The following is a 23,744-nucleotide window of genomic DNA, read 5'->3' as shown; positions in this document are numbered from 1 at the left end:
TTTTCTTGCTCCCTGCTTTTGAATAAACTACCATTAATAATGTCACAGATAAAAATGGAACACTTTTCTGTCAAAAGAACTAGTTTACATTAAAGTCATAAAACAAATTTCTCATTGCACTAGGCACTGCAAAAGTTGAAAAAAAAATTTTAGAAAGTCCTTGCCTCAAAAAAACTTAAAGTCCTTTTCAGTCAAATAAGAATCATTTTCTAATGCATATTCAAGAGCCCAAGTTGGATCTTTATCCTTTTTACTATACTACTTATAAATACACTTTTACTACTTATAATTATGACAAGGGCACTAATGTGCAACACTTACATTTGGCTCATTGATCACTTCCGAGGTAGATTTCAGCATTCCTTGCCAAATCCTTGAGAGATCTCGAAGGTTGAAGACATAATGGAACTTGGCTGGCGTGGGCAACATCTTCATTTTGGTAGTTTGCCACAGTCTGCGTGTCAGTGGCACTAACTTGGCTACTGTTTTTCTCAAATCTTCCGAAAAGCCCCGTTCTGCACAATAATGACCTTCTCCAATTACCCCTGGGATGAGAAAACCACCAAATGAAAGATATTCTAAGAAACATTTGCACAACTGCAAGAGCTACAATATCCCCTAATTTCTTTTTTTTTTCTTTCAATCCCCCAATCTTTCTTAATTTTTTGAAAGGGCTTCAAGATCATGTTATTTGAATCTGTTGAACCTACACACTTCTGCCACTAACCCACTAGGTATTTAACTCCTTATCAGCGGGCAGTTAAGAATGCTCCCAGTCTACTAAAGCACTTGCAGACTGAATCTTTCCTTGGAGAACAATGTGATCCTGGATTTCAGGAAAGCCTCATCACCAGTTGTAGCTTAGTCCTTGGTAGCTCTTCAGCACAATGAGCAAAACTAGAGATGCCTCCATACCATACCTCCCAACTCGCAGCATACCAACAGGCTCTCAGAAGCAACTGTGTCAAAAACATTACTGATGAAAGGAGGATTAATCTATCAAAATGACTGATAATGTTGCAGGTGCAGAGTGATTACTGTAAGAAAACGTACTGGCAGGCAATTTAGAAGGGGACCAAGTCTCAGTTTTAATCATAACACATAAATAGAGTGAAAAAGAAAAATCAACTAGTATTTTCAAAAACAGGATGAATATAAAGTTAATTTCACTTTACCAAAAATTTTGTCAATAGAAGAATTGGAAGGCAAAGTACAGTTGAACACAGAAAACTGTCTCTTGAGCCTCTGTGGGATGTCATTGCGACCTCCTCCGGGGTGAATCATGGCAGCCAAAAATTGAATGTCCACAATATTGGTAAATTCACCAGGCCTTTCCAGATTATACACTCCATTCTGTTCCATCAGTTGTCTAACTATCTCATTGGTGACCTGTAAGATAACCAAGTAATATTTAACAAAATAATATACACATAATTTAGATGAACTGCAGCACAAGAATACTTAGGTGAAAGACCTGCTATAGAATATCTGTAATTTTCCCTCTCAAAGAAAAAAAAATATTATTTCCATACAAAAGAAAGTAAAATTGCTTAGCCATAAGTGCTCAGTTTTTCTGTTTGACCTAAGCAGCTGAAAATACTTTATTTTTTGCATTTTTTTTGCATTTTGCATTTTTTTCCTAATGCAGAAAAGTCATTTCCCAATGTTTTAAATTATTGCCTACATATTCAGTTTGCTATCAGAATTTGCATGCCAAAAGATATTTGGATTTCCTTTCAAGTAAGAGGATAAATAAGTGCTAGTAAAACCACAGTCAAGATTTTACAAGTAGGTTTTTGAGAAGCACCCTAAATAATTTTTTAGTCAGTGTATTTGTTTTAATTAAGCTTGTGACAATGTAAATAAGCTCTTTAAAAGCTCATTTAAAAAGACCTACATATCTAGTAGTCTACCCTCTACTGCCTGAGAAGTCATTTTTTTACTGCACAAATAGATATAAAACATTTTTTGCCCTCCCCACCCCACCCCCCCTTTTTTTTTTCCCTCTCTTTACAAACTAACCTGATCACCCCATTCATTTATTATGGGCATATTCACATCATCAATGAAGACTGTCATCTTTTTGCCTGCAGGCGGGCCATATGTTGTTCCCATGCGCTTGTCCACGTAACTTTCTATTGTACGCTGTTGAAAGCAATTATTAGTAAAATGATAAAGATTAGGAATGAAAAGTTATCCCTCCATTCATACACAACTCAGACATTTAAACACATTAATCAAAAATATATAATAAAAATACTGTAATGCAGAATTTTACTCAGAAACGGTTAGATACCACCCCTGCTAGAGATAATTGCACTAGTTCCACTAAAATGTCTAAAGTATTGAGCTATACAGTATTAAGTTGGTATTAGATATATCAAAGACTCAATGTAAGCAATCATGTCCCACAATTTTAGAATTTTGAAACCTCTCAAACTTTTATCCTTCTGATTTTACATTTATCAGAAGAGTTGCGGATTATTGCAATAACAGATTAAAAGAAAAATACTACTGCTTTTTGAGATTTTTTTTGTGATTTTCTTAGTTACAATATAGCAGTACTTTGACATTAAAACTACCATGTTTGTTTGACACTAATGTGAAAAATTAAGAACTCATCAAACTTAATTTTTATAATGGACAGAAGTTAGAGTGAACCATGAGACAGCTTTTCACTTTCTGCAATATTACCGAGAAATTTAAAGTATATTTACCATCTGCATATACATTTATATTCTGCTAATTCCCTATAAAGTCCACATAATTGCAATTACTATTGCAAACACATGGGAGCTGAAGACAGAAGTACTCATCTTTTAGAGGAAGGACAGAGGTAGAGGAATCTAGGGGAAGAAGGGAGAAAAGGAGAGGGAGAATGGGACTAGGGGAAAAAAAGGGAGAAGAGAGTGAGGAGACAGACTGACACTACCTTTTTTTTTAATATATATAACAACATTAAAAATACCTCCCATACATAACATCAGAATTTTTAAAGAACCTTGAGTAATTAAAAATAGCTCATTAGAAATTTGGATAGGTAGTACAGTTCCAAATTTAAATATTCATGCTTCTATTTAAAGTAGGTGCATGTGTTACTTTTTAATGTGTAATTTAATTAATTTTACATTGCAGACAGCACACATTTTACAGCAGACTGTTGTGGTTAGCACTTAGTTCACACATGGGTTTTAGTGAAATTTGACATTGACAGCTCTACACAGGTAGCGAGAACTGCCTGAGAGTGACATAAAAACATTAAGTGTGATAAAGCCAATAATACGCATGGGTAATAGTCTCAAAATAGCTCAATAAATACCAAAGAATCACCAAAGTAGATGCGGTTTATATAAATCTTATAAACCATATGTTAAGACACTTAGTCCATTAGATTCAGTGCTTTTCAATTAAGTAAACCACTTTCAGTAGCACACTTCTGGCAGATTCTTAGTACATCCATTAATTTCTGAATCCAGTCATGCCATATTAGAAACTGAATAATTGCTGTACCTGGAAAATTAATGGGGTAGTTGCAGATGAAAAATTCAAACTCTTCGTCATGTGGCTTTCAGGGTTGTACTTTGACATAAAGCCTTTGATGATAACAGTTTTTGCAGTTCCTTGCTCACCAATTAGTAGGACTGCCTAGACAGAGACAACATCAAAACAAGATGACATGAGAGACATGTATATAGGCAAAACCTCACCAAATCCATGGACCTAAACAAGTTATATAAAATGAACTTTCCACTCTCAAGAGGTGGGAAAGTGCACAAAAAGTTGAAAACAAGGAATATTTGAGATTTACAAAAAAAGCATATTTACATGAGTGCTGTCAATGAAGTGACCATTTGTATTTTTACAGCACAAAAATGAGTTTTTTTTCTTTCTAATGATGTCATATTTTACTTCTAATTGTATCATGCATTCAGTTAGCGTATTTAGTTAGCGTAATTAGAGTTGGCGAGGCAAGTCAGAGACAACAGGAAGGGTTTCTATAAGTATGTCAATAGGAAGAGGAAGACGAGGGAAAATGTTAGTGCACAGCTGAATGGGGAAGGGGCCTTGGTGACGGAGGATACCGAGAAGGCAGAGTTACTAAATGCCTTCTTTGCCTCTGTCTTTACTGCTAAGACGACCCCCCATGAACTGCAGGGCACAAAGGGAAGAGATGTAAATGGGCTAGAAGAAGACCTTCCACGGGTTGAGAAGGATTGGGTTAGGGATCACTTAGGCAAATTGGACACTCAAAAATCTATGGGCCCAGATGGGATGCACCCAAGAGTGCTGAGGGAACTGGCCGAGGTTATTGCTCAGCCTCTCTCCATCATCCTTGAGAGGTCCTGGAGAGCAGGGGAGGTGCCCGAGGACTGGAAGAAAGCCAACGTCACTCCAGTCTTCAAAAAGGGCAAGAGGGAGGAGCCGGGCAATTACAGGCCGGTCAGCCTCACCTCTGTCCCTGGAAAGGTGATGGAGCGGTTCATCCTAGAGAGAATCTCCGGGCATATGGCGGAGAAGAAGCTGCTGAGGAGCAGTCAGCATGGATTCACCAAGGGGAAGTCATGTCTGACGAACCTCATAGCCTTCTATGATGGGGTGACAGGCTGGCTGGATGAGGGGAGAGCCGTGGATGTTGTCTACCTTGACTTCAGCAAGGCTTTTGACACTGTCTCCCATAACATCCTCATACGGAAGCTCCGGGAGAGTGAGCTAGACGAGTGCACGGTGCGGTGGATCGAGGGCTGGCTGGATGGCAGAGCTCAGAGGGTGGTCATAAATGGGGCTGAGTCCAGTTGGAGGCCTGTGGCCAGTGGTGTCCCCCAGGGGTCAGTACTGGGCCCAGTGCTGTTCAACTTGTTTATCAATGACCTGGACGAGGGCACAGAATGCACCCTGAGCAAGTTTGCAGATGACACCAAGCTGGGTGGAGTGGCCGACACTCCGGAGGGCTGTGCTGCCATCCAGAGGGACCTGGACAGGCTGGAGAGTTGGGCAGAGAGGAACCTCATGAGGTTCAATAAGGACAAGTGCAGGGTCCTGCACCTGGGGAGGAATAACCCCAGGCATCAGTACAGATTAGGGCTTGACCTGCTGGAAAGCACCTCCACGGAGAGGGACCTGGGAGTCCTGGTTGACACCAAGTTAACCATGAGTCAGCAGTGTGCCCTCGTGGCCAAGAAGGCCAATGGCATCCTGGCCTGCATCAGGAGGAGCGTTGCCAGCAGGTCAAGGGAGGGGATTCTGCCCCTCTACTCAGCTCTGGTGAGGCCACACCTGGAGTACTGTGTTCAGTTCTGGGCACCCCAGTATAGGAAGGACGTGGAGCTTCTGGAGAGGGTCCAGAGAAGGGCAACCAGGATGATTAAGGGAATGGAACATCTCTCGTATGAAGAGAGGCTGAGTGAGCTGGGCCTGTTTTCTCTGGAGAAGAGACGGCTCAGAGGGGATATGATTAATATGTATAAGTTCAGGAAGGGAGAATGCAGGGAGGAAGGGGACAGGCTGTTTTCACTGGTGGCCAGCGATAGGACGAGGGGTAATGGCCACAAACTGAAGCATAAGAAGTTCCGTCTCCAGGTGAGGAGCAACTTCTTTACTGTTAGGGTAACAGAGCAGTGGAACAGGCTGCCCAGGGAGGTTGTGGAGTCTCCTGCTCTGGAGGTCTTCAAAACCCGCCTGGATGCCACCCTGTGCCACATGCTCTAGGTGTGCCTGCTTGAGCAGGAAGGTTGGACTAGATGATCTGTAGAGGTCCCTTCCAACCTTAAATATTCTGAAATATTCTGAAATATTCTGAAATTATTACGTGAAATATAGAAAAAGTACCTTGCCCTGTTTTGCAATGGTTTCAATAAGGAAATCTGTTCTCACGTTGTCAACATTTGGCACTAGAATGGAGCCATACTCTGGAGTGCTGCTACTAGGATACACATACTCTTCAACACGTGTTTTCCAGTGCATCCATTTGCCTAATAAGAAAAGAACGTTTTCTAAATACTAGGCATCTTCACGTATCTTATTCTCTATCAAGCTGACTTAACTGTCAGAATCTCTGTCCCGTCCATAGAGATTCCAGTCCATACAGACCAAGATCATCTAAGAGGCTGACTCCTCATATCCCTGAGAGAAGTAATATGGGCCACTCTCCCAGGTGTTTCCCAAAAGCAGAACAAGAACAGTGAGATTTTTCCAGTTTGTCTGTTTTCACTCATTTGACAATTCATTGACACAAAGTCCATGTAGCTTTCTGTAGCCATTTATCTGCGTTATTTTTCAGAGGAAACAGAGAAAAGCTTTATCCAAAATCAACAGCAACAGGCTAATGGATTTTTTTTTTTTTTTTTTTGAGACACATTTTTAAAATAAGCCTGAGTTTTACCCCACAGTCCCCAGCTGGGTTACTAACCATCAGATGCCACATAATAATCAAACATGGTGTCTTCACTGCCTTTTGGAATAGAGGGAAGATCAAGCTTCCTTGTCGCATGGTTTCTAAGCCAGTGCTCCATCTTGCATCTATCTTCCGGTTCTAGCAGAGCTCCTATGCTCCACATAAGCGAAAAGATGTACAGCCTTTCCAAGCAATTTGGAGTCAGCTCCCCGCCTTGCTCCTGAAGAATTAAATTAAGTTTTTACTTTCAATAGCCTGACATTAGAGAGGAAAAAAAAAAATCTATTTGACAATCACTACTTACAGGGTAAGAAGTTTTTAGTTTAAATTTACTGGTTTACTGAAGTCTTGGCTGGAGACAGGTCTTATACTCTTGTCCTACACTGAACAAATAAAATGGACACCTATTGACTTGCTTTCAGTGGATATTGCCTAAGCCAAGCCTAGGCAACATTTTCCCATGGAAAGAAACAAAATAGGCCAGAAATCTAAGCTCCAAAAATTGGCAATGATGAACTCCAGCGGAACTGAGAACAAAGCACAGCTTAGAAGACGAGTACTGAGATGATATTTCTTACTGAGATGTGCTATTTATTTGTTTGGGAGGTGAAGGGAACTCCTGTTTGTTTAATCTCTGTTCAATTTGATGTCAGTAGTAACCATTATAGTCGAGCAGGCAGAAAGTGAAGGCGAAAGTACCAGTGCAGGAGGAAACTACTACTTGGCATAATAAATCAACACAGCACCTACTTCATTATCTATATAAAACAGTACATAAGAAACAATGGTGACATTAAATCTTTTGCATATATTTGATTGTGATCTGGTAAGTAATGAAGAATAGCAATGCTTTTCGACACACATCTAAAGAATACATTGTATCAATATCAAGCATATCACAAAAGTTACCTTGAAAATAACACTGTTAATCGTCCATAACAGCATTTAATCAGTTTAAATCCCATCAGTTTATACTACATCCATAACTTCATAACAATATAACGAAAAGAAGGAAAACTGCTGTTGGAATCATGCTATGTGCCAGTTCTTATCAACAAACCAAAATGTGAAATAGGCCATATCCTATAATTATTGTCTGAAGGAAAGTATTTTCCACTAACTGGAGTCTTCATATTTGAAGAAAATAAAAATCTACTCTATATATCTTCGTAACTTAAAGTTAGCTTAATTACATTAAATTAAAAAAAAAATTAAAAAGTACTACTTTACCTTAGGTGGGATAAGACCTTGGAGCATATTAATGCTCTGCATGATCACAAAGGCTTCCAGCATCTCAGTCTTATACTGCAAAGACTGAATGCTGAAGCGATACAAGTCTGGGAACGACGACGTGTACAACTGGTGCAGAATTTCTGCTTCTTGGACAGAACGCTTCTTCAGAAACCCCTGTCATACACAGCACGGCGAGAAAATAAATTTAATTACCAATGCAAGACTCAATAAATTAAGCTGTTAATTCCAGTGTCTTGGCAAGCATAGATAATTGATTTCTTTTCTAGGGGTTCAAGAAGGTCAAACTCATTACCTGAATATAGATAACGCCTATGGAAGGCTGGGCACAAATACTGAAGAATGAAAGTCCTCAAAGTTTTCAGCAGCTCAAAAATATTGTTTAAAATATTATACTTAATTATTATAGCTGTTTAAAAATTTATATCAACTTTGTAAAGAAAGAATATCATAGATGTTGAACACTGGTTTGCTTTATCATTGCTTGATAATTGCTAAGTAGCAGTCATTAAATAGCCAGTTACATATTATCTAGTTTCATGATAAAAGGGAAAAGCTTCAGGCAATACTAAAGAAATTTGGTGATACTTTAGCAAAGCAGGAATATAAATATCAGAAAATTATTGTTTTCATAAGTAAAAGGACATATTCCACAGAAACATTAATATTTCTAGGAAAAAAAAAGCACATTATTATAAGAAAATTGTTCCTATTTAAACAGTGAAAAATAATATGGAAATATTGCCTCAGGAATTAATCCACAATTGCACTAACTAGAAACTGCAGGCTCTATCACTTGACTATAGAATATTCCATCAAATGACATCTGCACTAGGCTGATGAATCAGATCTCATCAGACCCGCAGACCTGTAGAATCATAGAATCATAGAATGCCTGAGGTTGGAAGGGACCTCAGAGGTCATCGAGTCCAACCCCCCTGCTCACGCAGGGTCACCTAGAACACGTGGCACAGGGCTGCATCCAAGCAGGTTTTAAAGATCTCCAAAGAAGGAGACTCCACAACCTCTCTGGGCAGCCTGTTCCAGTGCTTTGTCACCCTCACAGTGAAGAAATGCTTCCTTAAGTTCCTGTGGAACTTCCGATGCTTCAGTTTGAAGCCATTTCCTCCACTCCTATCACTGTCCACCACTGAAAAGAGGCCGACCCCCTCCTCCTCACTGCCTCCCTTGAGGTATTTATACACGCTGATCAGGTCCCCCCTCAGCCTCCTCTTCTCCAGGCTGAACAGACCCAGCTCTCTCAGCCTTTGTTCATAGGGTAGATGTTCCAGGCCCCTGATCATCCTCGTAGCCCTGCGTTGGACTCTCTCCAGCAGCTCCACATCACTCTTGTACTGGGGAGCCCAGAACTGGACACAGTACTCCAGATGTGGCCTCACCAGGGCTGAGTAGAGGGGGATGATCACTTCCCTCGACCTGCTGGAGACGCTYTTCTTAATGCACCCCAGGATCCCGTTGGCCTTCTTGGCCACCAGGGCACACTGCTGCCTCATGGTCAACTTGTCGTCCACCATGACACCCAGGTCCCTCTCTGCGGGACTGCTCTCCAGCAGCTCCACCCCTAATCTGTGGACCTAATTGCTGAATGGTTGGACTATGACATAAAAATAGTTTTTTGATCTACTTCTTTGGCTGAGGAGTATCAGTAAAAAAATTATCCTGACAGATACCATTCTATGCATATTGCTCCTTTTATCAAGCACTGCAGTGTTTTTTGAAAGCAATTTCAGTATGTGACTGCTGCACTGGCTTCTGAAACAGAACTCTCACCAAAGATTACAAGAGCTCAGGAAAAATATAAATAAGCTGTCCTATCATGATAGTGACTAATATTTCCCCTCAGCTATCTTCTTAAAACATGCAGATTGACAAGAAAGACAAACAGACAGAGAGACAGACAGACAGAAAGACAGACAACAAAGCTCTACCACCACAACATGGAGGAGTTAAGCCCACTCCTCCATGCAAAAGACCAACATACAATAAATTCCTTCTAGACATCCAGTACATACTGAGAATTCATTTGCAAGGAACTTGCTCAGGTATGTCCTTAGAAGGCTTAAGTAAGGAATCAGACATGTTGTAGAATTTGTCCTGCTGTGAATGAGATGCTAAGCGGCCACATTTAAGAAAATAAAAGGGCACATAAACTATGTGACTAGAGAGGTCATGGATAGAGATAGTGAAAGATGAAGCAAACTAGCCAACTGCAGCTTGGTTCAAAGAAGAATTCTGAAAAAATAAGCACTTCAGTTAAAAGTCTTTTAAAGAACTAGTGCTAATGCTTTTGATCGCTCAAAGATACTGGAAAAGAAAAGGCGTCAAGAACAGAAGATAACAGGATTGATCATTACAGAAAGTATAGGCAGAATGCAACAGGAAGTATGGCTTTCTAATAACAGCTATATTGTTATCTTCATAAAGAAATGAAAATTTTCATGTCTTAGCATCTAAACTGTAACACTTGCATCCAAAAATACCATCACCTTCATAAAAGTCTCCCCTTTGGTCTTTCTGGTGGCTTTGAAGCAACATGAATGTGGCTACCAAATACTACTTATACAGACCCTACACAACAACTCTTCCCTCTAATGACCCGTTTTCAAAATTATGGAGTAGCTCTGAAATATAACAGCACTCAGAGCAATGGGAGAATATTTTTCTCTCTCCCAGGGTATTTTTGACAGAGATGTAGCTTAGTGAGGAAATCAAGAAACTGAGGTAATACTGGGAAATTTTAAAGCGTATGTAGAGCAAGAAAAAGAAAATCCTGTTGTCCTCACCTTCAAGTGGAATAAAGCAAATGAAATGGATTTTTGAACCACAAAAGATTTGAGAAGCGAAATGTCTGCAGAAATATACAAGAACTGCATTGCATCTACTTCCTAAGTTTTGCTGTCCGTGCAAAAGAATGCCCCTTCTATTCTTTTTATTGTTTGCCTCCAGTTACAAATAGAAATATAAGCATCTCAAAGCATTAGAATCAGAATGCTAAGGGCACTCAGATGAAAAGAGAGAATTAAGCATTAATTTTTAATGATTAGGAAAAATCAGATGGTTCAAGTGAACTACTATGGATGGAAAAGGAAAAAAAGAAAAAAAAAGAATCAGAGATTTTTGTGTGTGTGTGCTTTGGGAAGAATTTCAGTAGGCAATTGAATTGTAAATGAGATATCTTGCTATATTATTAATTTGTGCAGTTTCAAATTACAAATAAGGTTGGTACAGGCTTTACTGAATTACCAATAAGCACACCTATTATGCACATAAAATCAGAACTAGGGGAGAAAGTAGATACATAATTTCTTACAGATTCATTCCCCAGCAACCTATGAACAGAGAGACAGTAACCAGTGCTTCCTGGAAGCAAACACCGATTACTCTGTCTCTCCGTTCATAGCCTGCCAGAGAATGAACTAGATAAGAACATTAATTTTAAAATTACTCTTTAATGCTGCATTGACTTTGTTTCTGCTTCTAAATCCCAACTACGGTAAGGTTTATGAAACATCAAGAGCTCCTATATTTTCTTGAGGTTTGCTAGATTTCTGAATTAGCCTGCTTACTCCTTCTCCCTTCATCTGAAGATGCATTAACAGCTTCACATAGCTAGTGTATTGACAACTGAGTCATTCCTCAACTGTCAGAAACACCTTGAATTACAACCATGCCCGCAAGTGAAATATCCAAGTTGATCATTCTCCTACATGAATGCATTATTCACTCTGGTGCAAAACCACCTGAATTGTTGGTATGTTAAATACTCAGTTCCAAGTTGATACTCTCTAAAATCTACTTCATAGCAACAGTCACAAAAAATAGATCCTAAGGCAGTAAAGAGCTGAAGACAAATGATAAAAATAACTTTATAATACATAAGTAAAATGATCACTTAGCTATTGTACCTCAAGAATAGGGCTCCAGGTAAGAACTGATGAACTCATGAATACCATCCCATTCCTTGAAACTGTTGCTGGAGAAGCATTATCAATATTATGAGGTTCAAAGACTATTTTACAATTTGGGGCCATAGGTATACGATCTCCATTTGCTAGTGTTAGAGTTCTGTTATCATCAAGGACAGAATTAAGGTTCTCAATCCAAATAGCATCAACAGGGCCATCAAGAACTATCCAGATATGGTCCCCTAAAATCAAAATAAAATTAAAAAAAAAAAAGCTTTAATTTCTTTAAAATGACAAGTTTCTTCTCTCTTCAACTATATTTTGAACTAATTCTCTCACAGCTAGAATCTTTAATACAATTACCATTTCCATCACTCAATTTCAATTACGTACTTCATTTTGTCACCTTATCACAATAATTATCCATTACTCAGTATGTAAAGTGTCATCAGCATAAGTCATCAGTCTATAACAGTTTGAAGTAGTTTTATGTATTCAGATTTCAACTCAATAAATTAGGTTTTTTTGTCTTATATAAAGCAATATTAAAGAGATAGGAAAGATTGGTCCATTTAGGATGATCAGTCATCTGTTCCCAAAGCATTTGAGCCAATATGCTAAGATAAAATGAAAGGAGCACTTGAAAACCACTCTTTCAAATAGTATTCTCCTTCATAAATAAAAGAGGTGCATTAGGAACAGATTCTTGTTGTTTATTCTTCTGTTTATAAATGTGATCCATCTTTCTTTGAAATCTATCCAGATTTTTCTATTTATTATTGGATATGCATCCTAATGCGTTCTTTGATGTCCTAGGAGGGAAGAGCTTTCAATTTACCTAGTTGAATGACCTGGTTTGTCACAGCTTTGCTATACCTTCAATCCAAGATGGTCCTGCTCTCACCTGTGAACTACCTTTTGCAATTTTCCCTACTCTGGGCAGCAAGTCCCTTCTGGAAGAGCAACTGGAGACCAGGTGGAAACCCAAACCTGACCAAAAGTTGTATTATATACCAGCCCTGGGGTGATGATCAGTGATCAGTGATTCTGATCCTTTGCTTGTCTTCCATGTAATTTCAAAAAGAAGAACCACCAAACTTAATAAAACAATATGTGCTACAATTCAATTTGAACACAAACCATTTAGAACAGTCTTACTAAATACAATGGACAAAAGTCCTTACAACCATGTTCCAATATTTCCATGTTTTATATATACACACACACACACACACACACACACACACACACACAAATTGCAGTTGAAAGATGACCTATAGAAAGTTTCGGTTTCAAGGGAGTGATTTTTTGTTATACCTTTCTTGGCTCTTAAAGTTTTTCTCCAGAGTGTTGAAAATATGCCATCCGTCCAATCATTTGTAGCCACATCAAGACGACCAAACATCTGTGATGCAGTTATAGCTTTAGGATTCATTCTCATTTCACGATGTGGCTGTCCACAGTCTATGAAGGTAGATCAGCAGTCAGGTTCAGTACTTCTGCTTGATAGTCAGAGTACTTGAACAAATTCAAAAATATTACACCCAAATGCATAGTTTAATGTCCATCGACTTTTACAGGAAACTACGTGTTTAATTGGAAAATTCATCTCTTTCTATATACCAACATTTGTTAATTGAGCCATCGATACTTAAAGCAGAACAAAGTTCTGAAAGTTGTGAAAGGACTGTTTGTATTTCATGGATTCATCAAGAATACAACAGTAGCAAGATGAAATTTACTCAAAGTTTATTAAAGGTTTAATAATATGAAGGGTTATTGAATAACTAAGTCTTAAAAGTTTTGGTCTAGATGCACTTTTTTAAAAAGTCAACATCTTTCAATAACAGAATACCAGATAGATGTTCCACATGATTGACTGACGTTTTTTCCCTCATCACTGGCACATACCTTAGAATAGGCAAAATAAATAATATTGGCACGACTTGTGAAATATCCTTCTGGGCAGCTAAATTCTAGCCAGAACTTCATCATTTAACCCTTATAATTTTTTCACTAAAAAAAAGCTTGAAAGTTCCCATGATGAACATCTTTACCAAAGACAAGACTAATATTTAATTAGGAGTTAATAATATGCTGAAGAAAACATCAGGGCTAAAAAGTCGGCTTATTTTAAAGTCTTAAGCAAGATAGAATAATAGCCAATGGTGAAATTTTACATTTCTTGAGCTTATACTAGAAGCTCAGCTTGACAAAGATACTGAAATTTCCTTGTCTTAGTAGTTGCTCATATCTTAATACCATGGAAGTAAGGGAAAACAGTCTAAATAAATTATCTCCTTTTTCTGGTTTTCTTTTTTAAGGAAACAGTCATTTATACTAGAAATTAGAGCTTACAGTATTAAATGTGCTAAGGCATTGCATGAAACAGGTAAGACAGATTGAACATTTTTTTTCAGCTATCAATTCCTGGAAAATTGCATAAGCTGCCTACCTCAGCTTGCAAAAAGGAATGAACAAGATCCTTTCAGGAAAAAAAAGTGCTTTTCTCCCACAAATACAAGCTCTTAGTTTGATATGATCAAACAGAAGTTCTTCCACTAATGCTTTTGTTTAGAAGTACACATGACAAAAACTCACATTCTTACAGTGCTCAGCCAAGATACAAAATATATTAGAAAATTCTACCGCTGTCTAAACCAGGAACAATTTCATAACAACAATGATAGCAGAAACAGTTATTTCATACTGCAGATAAAGACCTTGTCTTGTGAATTATGTTCAAAAAGGCCTAAGTACTTTTGATGACGGATGCTTTCAGCATTGCCTCAGCTGAACCTACTAATGCTTTAGTCATTTGTTCTGCTGCCTTCCCAGACTGAACTCTTCTTTCTCAGTATTTCTAGAATAAAAATTTCTGATGCAAGTACAAGAGCATGGAAAATAGTATATTTTTTATACAGTAGCTCTCTCTGAGGTTCGAAATGTCAGACATTTTTGTGGCTTATATTTTTGTCACAGAAAAGCTTCTAAAAGATACCATCATAGCCATACCTAGTGTCACAGTACCCTGAAAACTCATTCTTTCAGTAATTTGTCTTTACAGTGAAGTAATTACTGCTTTCTATGAAGACACCAAGCAGAAGTCTACAATGCTTTAGAAATAAATGCTCACATACCTGTCAGGGATTTCATCAAAGTATGGATGCAAGCTGTTTTTCCTGCACCACTAGGCCCTAGAGTCATCAGTCCATGCCTTACTTTCTGGGTTTCAAACAGCTGGATAACTTTAAGTTTCCAAGGAGGATGACAAACAAGACCAGCTTCCTCCACCTACCGAGCATGACAGAAGTCCAGATCAGCACCATTCTTGTGCATGAGGTATTTTGATATTTTAGACAAAACCTCTCTTTAGCAAAAGAGTACACCCTCTGTAAAGGTTTAGTGAATATAATAAAACTCTTTGAAAAAGCAGAAGTTATTTCTATTCAGGTTAATAAACTAAAATAATCCATCATTTTTTGTCTATTGTTCTTTAAGTGTTTAAACCTCTTCTTTAGCTAAGAATTTTTAGAAATGCTCTTGCTAGCAATTTCTTTCATGGTCAGAATTGATTATTACCTCTGAGAACAATTATTTTTTATTATTATTATAACATACACTTCTAATGATAAAGCTCCTTAAATACAACAGCTCTTCTGTAAAACATTTTCATAAGTATTTCTCACTATACAAACAGACCTTTGAGTAATACCTTCTGAGAAAAGACAGAGTATTTTAAAATTAGGTATTACAAAATCGTTTCCTACTTTTCACCACGTACTAGCTGAAAGAAGCTATCTCACTATAATTATATTGCTCTTGCTGGTGAAAGTACCTCAGCTGGAAGTGAGTAAGCCTTTAGAGAGCAGAGAAATGCTAGAACTATTTCTCAAGTGGTCAAGAGGTATTTGATCTCCAGATCAAATACTCCAGATGTTATGAAACTGAGACTCCCAAAATGATCTGATTTTGAAAAGGACTGCCGAGTGCACTGAAAATATCAGATGCAATATTTTCATGAGACTCACATTCGTTCCTCCTCCTTTTCTCTCTCTCCTTTTTTTTTTTTTTTTTTTAAACATAAGACAAGACAGTCACATGTGAGATACCATTCCTCACCCTAAACCAGTACCATCAGTGTGGATGTGTGGATCTATCTTTTCTTAATATTTTCTAAAAAACACATTGGTTTTCTGATCTTTTGTAGACTACATATTTCTCACATCCAAAAGAAGCAGCATAGACACGTCTAGCTGCTGGTAATAGTTCTACATATAAACATAGAAAAGCAGTTGAATTAAGGATTGCTTCTTTAATACCTTATTCCAGCATTTCCTGCATCCCTTCCTTAATAAAAATAGTCCTCTTGAATATGACTGCATACTAAAGATGAATCATTATAACTCTGGAAACAGAGTAGAATTCTATCCAACAAATTCTTGGTTCACACTCTAGGGGCAAACAGAATCTGGCCAATCACTTCTGGTTTCTCTAGATTTATATAGAGATAAAGACAGTAGTCATTAAGTTGTCAAAATTTCCAAACAGTCCATCATAAAAACAGCAGAGTGAGATCTGAAGTTTCATCACTCTCCATTACATAAAGCCATAAGTATTAAGTCTTCAACACCGCTGCAGCATGGGCTGACATTACACCATACCTAAAGACAAGTGATAGGAGGCTTAATGGGTTATTGCTAAAAGGGTTAAAAGACTTTCCATGTCTGGCTTCACAGCTAACCAACAGTGGAGCTCTGTTATGAAACAAGGATATCTTTCACTTTACTAGGAAATAACACTCCGAAGTCTGAGATTTGTGTTGCTTATAGTTTCTCCTAATGGAAACTTAATTTACACAAGTACTTCTTTCAACTTCAACTACATAAATTATAGAAAGCAAAACACATTTATACCCATAGCTGATGATTCAACTCTTCCTTGCTAGGGAAGCCATAAAATAAATGGAAAAGCCACATACACAAAATCCCTCCAGTATTTTTGCTTTATTCATACTGATATTTCTCAACTTTTTATTTCTCTGCTTAACTATTAGATAACTATATATATATAGCCGCTATATTTCACTTATGTTATTGTCAGTCCTATTGAAATGGTCCAGCAGATGTAGTGGGAAGTGAAATAGAGAAAATTACATTGTAGGAAAACCTTTTTCAAACTCTTGGTTTTTTTTTTGTTGTTGTTTTATAGCTCTGAAAGCATTGATTAGGAAACTTGACGATGTATATACCTATATATGTAGATGCATTCTTGAAATTAATCATAGGTGACTCACTAGGAAGCCAGAAGTCCTCACATTGGCAATTCAGAGATATCCTTGAGAATAAGTCTACAAAAGCCTGCCAATGGTAGCAACTTATGGTAAACTAGATTTTTCCTCTCAACATCAAAATATCAACTGGATAGATTTGCCATAAACAATTTTCTTAGCTGTCTCATTGTGCTAGTTACAGCACAACAGTACAGATCAAGAGAGGCAGTACCTGTTTGTCAATGGCAGCTTCCAGTTCAGGATAGCCTACTTTATCAAGCTGGATACCTGGAAACAGATCTTCAATTAGACTCAGAAATAAGGGTTCATCTTCATCAATCTAAGTAGGAGGGGAAAAAAAAGAGAGATTAAAATTTATTTTATTTTTCCTAGCACCTTAGAAGAAAATATTTAACTCTTATAAGCATAAAAAAAACTCCAAAAATATTGAGAGCAATCGATGCCAACTTTCTAGGTACTAAAGACTAGCAGAACTCAGCAGGAGATCACGTAATGCTTCCAATAATCAAATTTCTTGAAAACAAACCACCAACATGCAGACTGAATTTACTAAAGTAGATTTTAGCAACTAATTTGATACAAATAGTCATTTACTTTAATATACATAAAATAGACTAAAGAAGATGAGGTATCATAGCAACAGAAGAGGTTTTGTTAGCTATTGAACACATATGATATTATACTAGTTATTAAAAATAATAAGTTATTTTAAAAGAATGTGTAAATGCATCAAGAATTAAACTTTAAGTTGAAACTTCTTAAGGCAAGACATTATTACACAGACTTCTACTCACTCCTACAGGCAGCAGGAGATACATGTAAAAAAAATCTAAACAGAACAGTGCACTTTCAGACAAATTTTTATGTAACAGACGCATGTAGTCGCCTGCAGATCTTCTCAATAGATTTAAATTTTGTTTCCATAAAACATGCTGCCCAAAGTACAGATAAATTAATTTATTGGGCCCTTGGAACTTACCAGTTTAGACAGGTTCATATCTCTTAGCACACGCATGACGATGGTAGATTCAGTATCTGTAGGATTTGCTCTTTTTGCTGCTCCTAATGTGCGCAACACTGACAATATATTCCGCAAACCAAAATCATAATGCACCTAGGCAACATGAAAAATAAAATAATAAAATAAAATAAAATAAAATAAAATAAAATAAAATAAAATAAAATAAAATAAAATAAAATAAAATAAAATAAAATAAAATAAAATATCCCTAGTTAACAGGGATCAAATTATTCATATTTATCATTCATGATATGGATACTTATCATCCAATGTATGGATATGTATCAGTACTGGTACATGTGGCACAAATGTCTCCAATAATGAGCCTTTGGCTATATAACCAGGAGGAACTTAATTCCCCACTTCTGATGTCATTTATTAAATTTCATGGTGTGACAGAAACAAAGTAAGTTTTGATTCAAGTCTCTGAAGTAAAACAAGGTTTCCAAGGACTATTAAGAAATGAGTTATTTTGAATTCACTGGGCACCTTGGAAACTTACTTTATTTGAGAAACACTTTAACAAGCATAAGGCTGTACAAATCGAATGCCTCTCAACTCACTCTATAGGAAAAAACAGATAGATAGGCCCTTTATTTGTATTAGTCATCACCACTCACTACAGATATAATTTAATAATAATAAGCAGCTGTACTGCTAAATTGCAAGTGTCGCTTAGCTTAGTTGATAAACACGAACTTGCCCATTTTCTCCAAACAGATACTAATAATTTGCATTGTCATACATGGCCATTCTCTAACGTACCCATCCCCTACATGAAAATAATCACCTGTTTTGAGAGCTGCTCTTCGCACAGCTTGTAGAGTGTGAAGAATTTTCTTGCCAAAACCACATTGGCAATGAAACCACAACTAGCCAATTTGACACGAATTATTATTTGACGATCAGGAACCATCATGGCCACTGAACGGAAGTTGATCTTCAAGTTTTCAGGAAGCTCTTGCCGTCCAGCATATCCTGGATTCTGGAGAAAAGAATGAGCTTGGAAAGGACTGCATGTTTAGAGCAATTCCCCACATATAATCTTGTTCAATTAAAAGGAGCTTTTACTTTAAATCACAGACAAAATTGAACTGCTGGGCATATTTACCATCACATTTCTTCAATGACTTCTGAAGTATTTTAGCAATTTTACTTCCAAGCGGTATGAAAAATGTTACACATCAATAGTCCAAATCTGGATTTCATTTGTCTTGACAAAACACTACTTCTACTGGTTAGTTCTACTTAAATATGCTCATTTTTCTGTATTTGTAATAAGAAACATGTTTTGGAAGTAGAATAAATATTCTAGTGCAAAAACAGAATCTGACATTGAGATAACAGTTTGTCTTCATGGGGATAGCTCTTGCAGCAAACTGGGTTATTTATTAACTGCAGACAGTAAAGCAAGACCCTGTAAACTGTCTTTGTAATCAAGTTCGTTTCTCAAAATGCCAGTGTTTGCTTTATACACAGAAATGGTTAGAAATGATTATCATACAGTCATTGCTAGCATATCAGATACTTGTTGAGCACTTACCATAGTAAGAAAGATGCCAAATTCAGGGTTCATTTCCACATTATCTCCATCAGTAAAAAGAAAGCTTTTTTTATGTTCCTTCTTACATGTCAACACAATTGCAATTTGCTGGGCTGCCACTGATAGAACTGGTAAATCAATACGATTGAACTCATCAAAGCAACCCCAGGAGCCAGACTGAGCAAGGCCTTTAAAGAGAAAAGCAATGATGCAGCTTATTGTTATTAGTCCTTTTTTTGGTGCAACTTATCAGCCCCAAAATCACATACAACCCTATCCCTCAAAGGGGGAAAAAAATGTTACCTTGGCAAATTGGGAAAGGGACAAGGAGAGGAGATAATTCTTTTTTCATCAAGACTGTACAAAGTCCCAAAAGTTCTCAGATTTATGCATAGCTCACTATATTTCTAGATCTCTCCTCTTTCATTCAGTATCTTGGATGTTTATCCTGTTCCTTCCCTATTCCAAAAACCCCCACTACAAATCTTCAAAAATGAATTCAAGCAAAACCTGTCACATTGCTTATTCAGTTCCATAAGGCAATCCAGAAAGAACTTAAGTCTATGAAATTAGGTGTCAACAGTTTATTTGCCAGATTAACATGAACAGTAACACAGGTTTCACCTCAAAAGAAGTGAGGGGCCCAGTCTTCCTCAAATCTTTTTTTGGGGGTAGGAGGATACAGAAAGAGGGCAGAGGCAAAAAAAAAACCAAAAAATCACAATTAAGATTTTCTTTTACCAATATAAGCACTCAGAAGTTAAATAGCAATGGACTTCTACTTACCTCTAATTCCACATTTGCCATCATAACAACTGATATCAACTTGTAGTGCTTAAAAGAAGTGTCATGTAAACACTATGCCATGTAAACCCCATGTCAATTGCTGTTTTTAGGTAGATATATTGCCTTTCATGCATTTCCTTCAACCAATAAAAATTCTGACCTTTGAAAGAAGCTAAAATGCAGAAGTCACATCCAATATTTTCCATCAGCTCAAAAAAAAAAAAAAAAAAACAAAACAAAAAAAAAAAAACCACCAACCACTTTTCATTTCACACTGAAAGTCCTTGATTAATTTAAGGGTATCACTACAGACTTGTAAACTAGCTTATACTTTTTGTATTTTTTTTCTTTCTTGGAGATAGTGGTGTGATGGGATTGACAAGATACTAATTAATGGCATTCATTAAAAGGCTAAAAAACAGAGACTGCTGCTGCTCTTTTGATCTTGTTCACTAGATGCTCTCAGGACCTTTATGACTTTCACGTAGGCTACATCTTACCTTTGAAGATCCTACCAAGCCCTCGAAAATCCATCTGGTCTGAACAGTTGAAGACCACTACGTATTTTCCAAGGCACCGTCCCATGTCTTTGACGGTTTCTGTTTTCCCAGTTCCTGCAGGTCCTGTAGGTGCTCCACCCATGTTCATGCCTAAAGCTTGAGCCAAAGTGATGTAACATCTGAAAAGCAACAGGTTATTAGGACTAGTTAATAGACTGCAGTGAGCAGTTTCTTGCATATGCCAGATGTTCTTAGTGAAAATTGTTTGAAATGAGAAGGGTCTACTTTAAGGATGTCAGGAAACAGCCAAAATAATACAACTCTGCTTAGCTTAGCTTGGTTAGTTGGATTCCTAAATCACTGTACCTGCTGAAGGCCTGAGCTATATAACAGTTTCAGGAGTAAAATCCTGAAAAACAGTCGTTACTGCTTTTTTTCTTTCCACCTTTAAATTTGCTCATAGAGTGCCTGCCATATTCCTAACTGAAACTTCTGTGTGAGGCTGTAAAGCAAGAGCTATCAAGAGATGTAAAAGAAGTTCTAGAATTTGCTGTATGGAATAGCAAAGGAAAACGAGCATATTTTTTAAATCCCTTATTTTTGTCACTGATAGCCAATAAAGCATTCTTCATATTATTACTACTCTTAGGCAGGTAGACCTATTTGGTAAAATAGGATTCCAACTACTTACATTACTTACAGTATGCTACATCCTAGAACAAAGACCTTAATTCTATTGCAGCTGAATATAATTGTTTTTCCTCTCTATTCTTCCTTACCTCTCCATGCATACAGATATCTGTCTCATTCTCATATTTACCTCATTCTCAAGTATATTAGAATCTTATAAATGAGGATCATGTTCACCTATATCACATACACGAGAAACATGCAATTACATGACAGAAATGAAATTATTCCATATCTTATTGCATAGTAACATAAATATTCACAAATTTTATTTAAAAATCATTGACTCTGATAAGACACTGAAGGAGGATAAACTGTGCAGAGACGCATTTTGCTTCCAATAGGCTTGACTTAACTGCACTTCTAAAAGCCCAGATGTGGGGTCAAAGAATAAAGGAATAAAATCAGTCTTTGTCACCTGTCCGTAAGTGGTGTTATCACAAGTCGGTCAGTACAGCCCAAGAATTCATTCTGGTACGTGAAATTCACATCAGTGATACTAATTATCATTTTATCAGCATCGTCGTTAAAATAGAATCTACACTGTTTCAGCCACTCAAAGTCTGTAGGGCTCTTGATATGCATGTAACACTAAGAAAAGAGGCAGGGAAAAAATAATAAGAAGTAGCAGTCTATCACCTCCAAAGAAAACTCTAAGTCCAATTAACACAAGCATTTCCATTTAACTACTATTTTTCCATTTGAGTAGAAAGAATCTTCTATCTTAAACGCAAAAAGGCAGGAGAATAGTATGACCCTGCATACAAACCATTAGAAAAGGTATTTTAAGAAAGCACCATGGTGCACACATATCTGCTAAGAAGTTCAACCCCGTCAGGAGAAATCCAAAGTAGAGTAAGTGACTGTTAAAAATTCTGCTCAAAAAGAGCTCCCATAAGTTGTATGTAAATGAGAGGCTAATGAGAACTTGTAGGACTACCTGAAAGAGGATTTTTACTAGTAAAATCTGGTCTGGTAATGAAGAGCTAGGTGTGCCTACTTTTAACCCAGTAAGATTCAAAGTCCATAATCTATTTCTTAAGTAGCTATTGAAACTGGAACAAAACTCCTAGAAGTAACGAGAGCCAACTTTATCCTGTACCGTAACCCCTCATTCATTTGATTTATTCCTTGGGACACTCAATTTAGTCCACAGAAAGCACTATTACTTGCAACACAGAATATTTGAGAAAAAAACAATCCCTAACTGATCATACAGAGGTATCTAACAAATATTCTAGTGCCTGTGGGGAAAAAAAGAAATAATGAAACCCTAAAATACTTAAGAGAAGCTATGACATTGATTGCAATGAACTTTTCTATAGTATTTCTAGTTACATAATCATTACACACCTGAAACTGAATGCCTAATTTAAGAGACTAGAATTCACAGACTGCAGCAATATTTTCTTCATGACTTTTCTTGCTGTTTTAAATGACCACTTCATCACTCATTGTGAATTACTCAGCACTTACCAGACTGTCAAAGATGTCCCTCTGATGCACGTGGATAGTGATTAAGGTCTCATATTTAACTCGTTCCATCGCATTAAGGTCTTTTGTTGTCATATCTATCAGTGTGTTGAGTAGATCCAAGAAAAACTGGTTTGTCTTTGGCATAATCTTTTTATCATATCTAGCATTAGTCAAAGCTTCTTCTGAGTCTCGTGTCCAAATCATTTGAATTCCCAACAAGCCAACCTTAGGAAACAAGGAATAGTATGCTTCAACAACATTGTCTCTTTCATCTGAGAGGTACATTCACAGACATGCAAAACCTAAACAAATGGTTCTACCAGTATTTGCACAGAATATTTGTTTTTGGTCCATATAGTGATCATCGAGCCCATGCACCTATTCAGGGGCCCAATCACTTGCAAAACTACATAGGTAAGTCCAAACTTTGGTCTTGCAGACTTTGCCTCTGAGGCACTGCTGATGATTGTTCAATACAGTTTCCATTATAAGAAAGATTTAAGAACTAATATTAATGCTTCAATTCAGAATCTTCTTTTTAAAAAAAAAAAAAAATCACAAACTCTTTATTTCCTCTTCAGCAACATTCCTGATCACAAGTGAATAAATCTTGAAGTAGAAAACAATTTTCCCTCAGTACTCCTCCTTCCACTCCAAACCTTTTGCAATATACTTTTTTTGAATACATAAACAAACAGATGCAATTTTATTGCTTTTCCTTTAAGAATCAGGTATTAAGCTTGCAAAAGAATAGGGTTAAATCTGTTGCATGAATTGATTTTATTTAGCATTTTTTTGAACAAGAGCTTCAAGATAAGTACTGATCTTTTGGTTTCAGATCCATAAAGTCAAACTTAAAAGACTGAC

The 23,744-nt window shown here is 37.0% G+C and overlaps 1 protein-coding gene across 2 annotated transcripts in view; it reads right to left on the bottom strand.

Annotated features, from left to right (window-relative positions):
• DNAH5 (dynein axonemal heavy chain 5) overlaps positions 1-23,744 on the bottom strand; it is a 117,670-nt gene that overhangs the window by 44,448 nt on the left and 49,478 nt on the right. For both annotated transcript variants that reach the window (XM_026048540.1, XM_026048541.1), the window contains exons 34-50: positions 22,878-23,102; positions 21,820-21,992; positions 20,712-20,890; positions 19,426-19,613; positions 18,673-18,867; positions 17,841-17,975; positions 17,073-17,180; positions 14,709-14,862; positions 12,886-13,032; positions 11,569-11,810; positions 7,622-7,798; positions 6,407-6,611; positions 5,827-5,969; positions 3,511-3,645; positions 2,023-2,145; positions 1,176-1,389; positions 322-545 (exon numbers count right to left, since the gene is read on the bottom strand). In XM_026048540.1, coding sequence (XP_025904325.1) covers positions 322-545; positions 1,176-1,389; positions 2,023-2,145; positions 3,511-3,645; positions 5,827-5,969; positions 6,407-6,611; positions 7,622-7,798; positions 11,569-11,810; positions 12,886-13,032; positions 14,709-14,862; positions 17,073-17,180; positions 17,841-17,975; positions 18,673-18,867; positions 19,426-19,613; positions 20,712-20,890; positions 21,820-21,992; positions 22,878-23,102 — 2,967 coding nt within the window. The remainder of the gene's footprint in view (positions 1-321; positions 546-1,175; positions 1,390-2,022; positions 2,146-3,510; positions 3,646-5,826; positions 5,970-6,406; positions 6,612-7,621; positions 7,799-11,568; positions 11,811-12,885; positions 13,033-14,708; positions 14,863-17,072; positions 17,181-17,840; positions 17,976-18,672; positions 18,868-19,425; positions 19,614-20,711; positions 20,891-21,819; positions 21,993-22,877; positions 23,103-23,744) is intronic.

The sequence above is a fragment of the Nothoprocta perdicaria genome, unplaced genomic scaffold, assembly GCF_003342845.1.
Source record: "Nothoprocta perdicaria isolate Ctin4 unplaced genomic scaffold, notPer1 scaffold_55, whole genome shotgun sequence".
Lineage (NCBI taxonomy): Eukaryota > Metazoa > Chordata > Aves > Tinamiformes > Tinamidae > Nothoprocta > Nothoprocta perdicaria.
The sequence above is the reverse complement of the archived record's forward strand: the minus strand, read 5'-3'. Positions and strand labels throughout refer to the sequence as shown.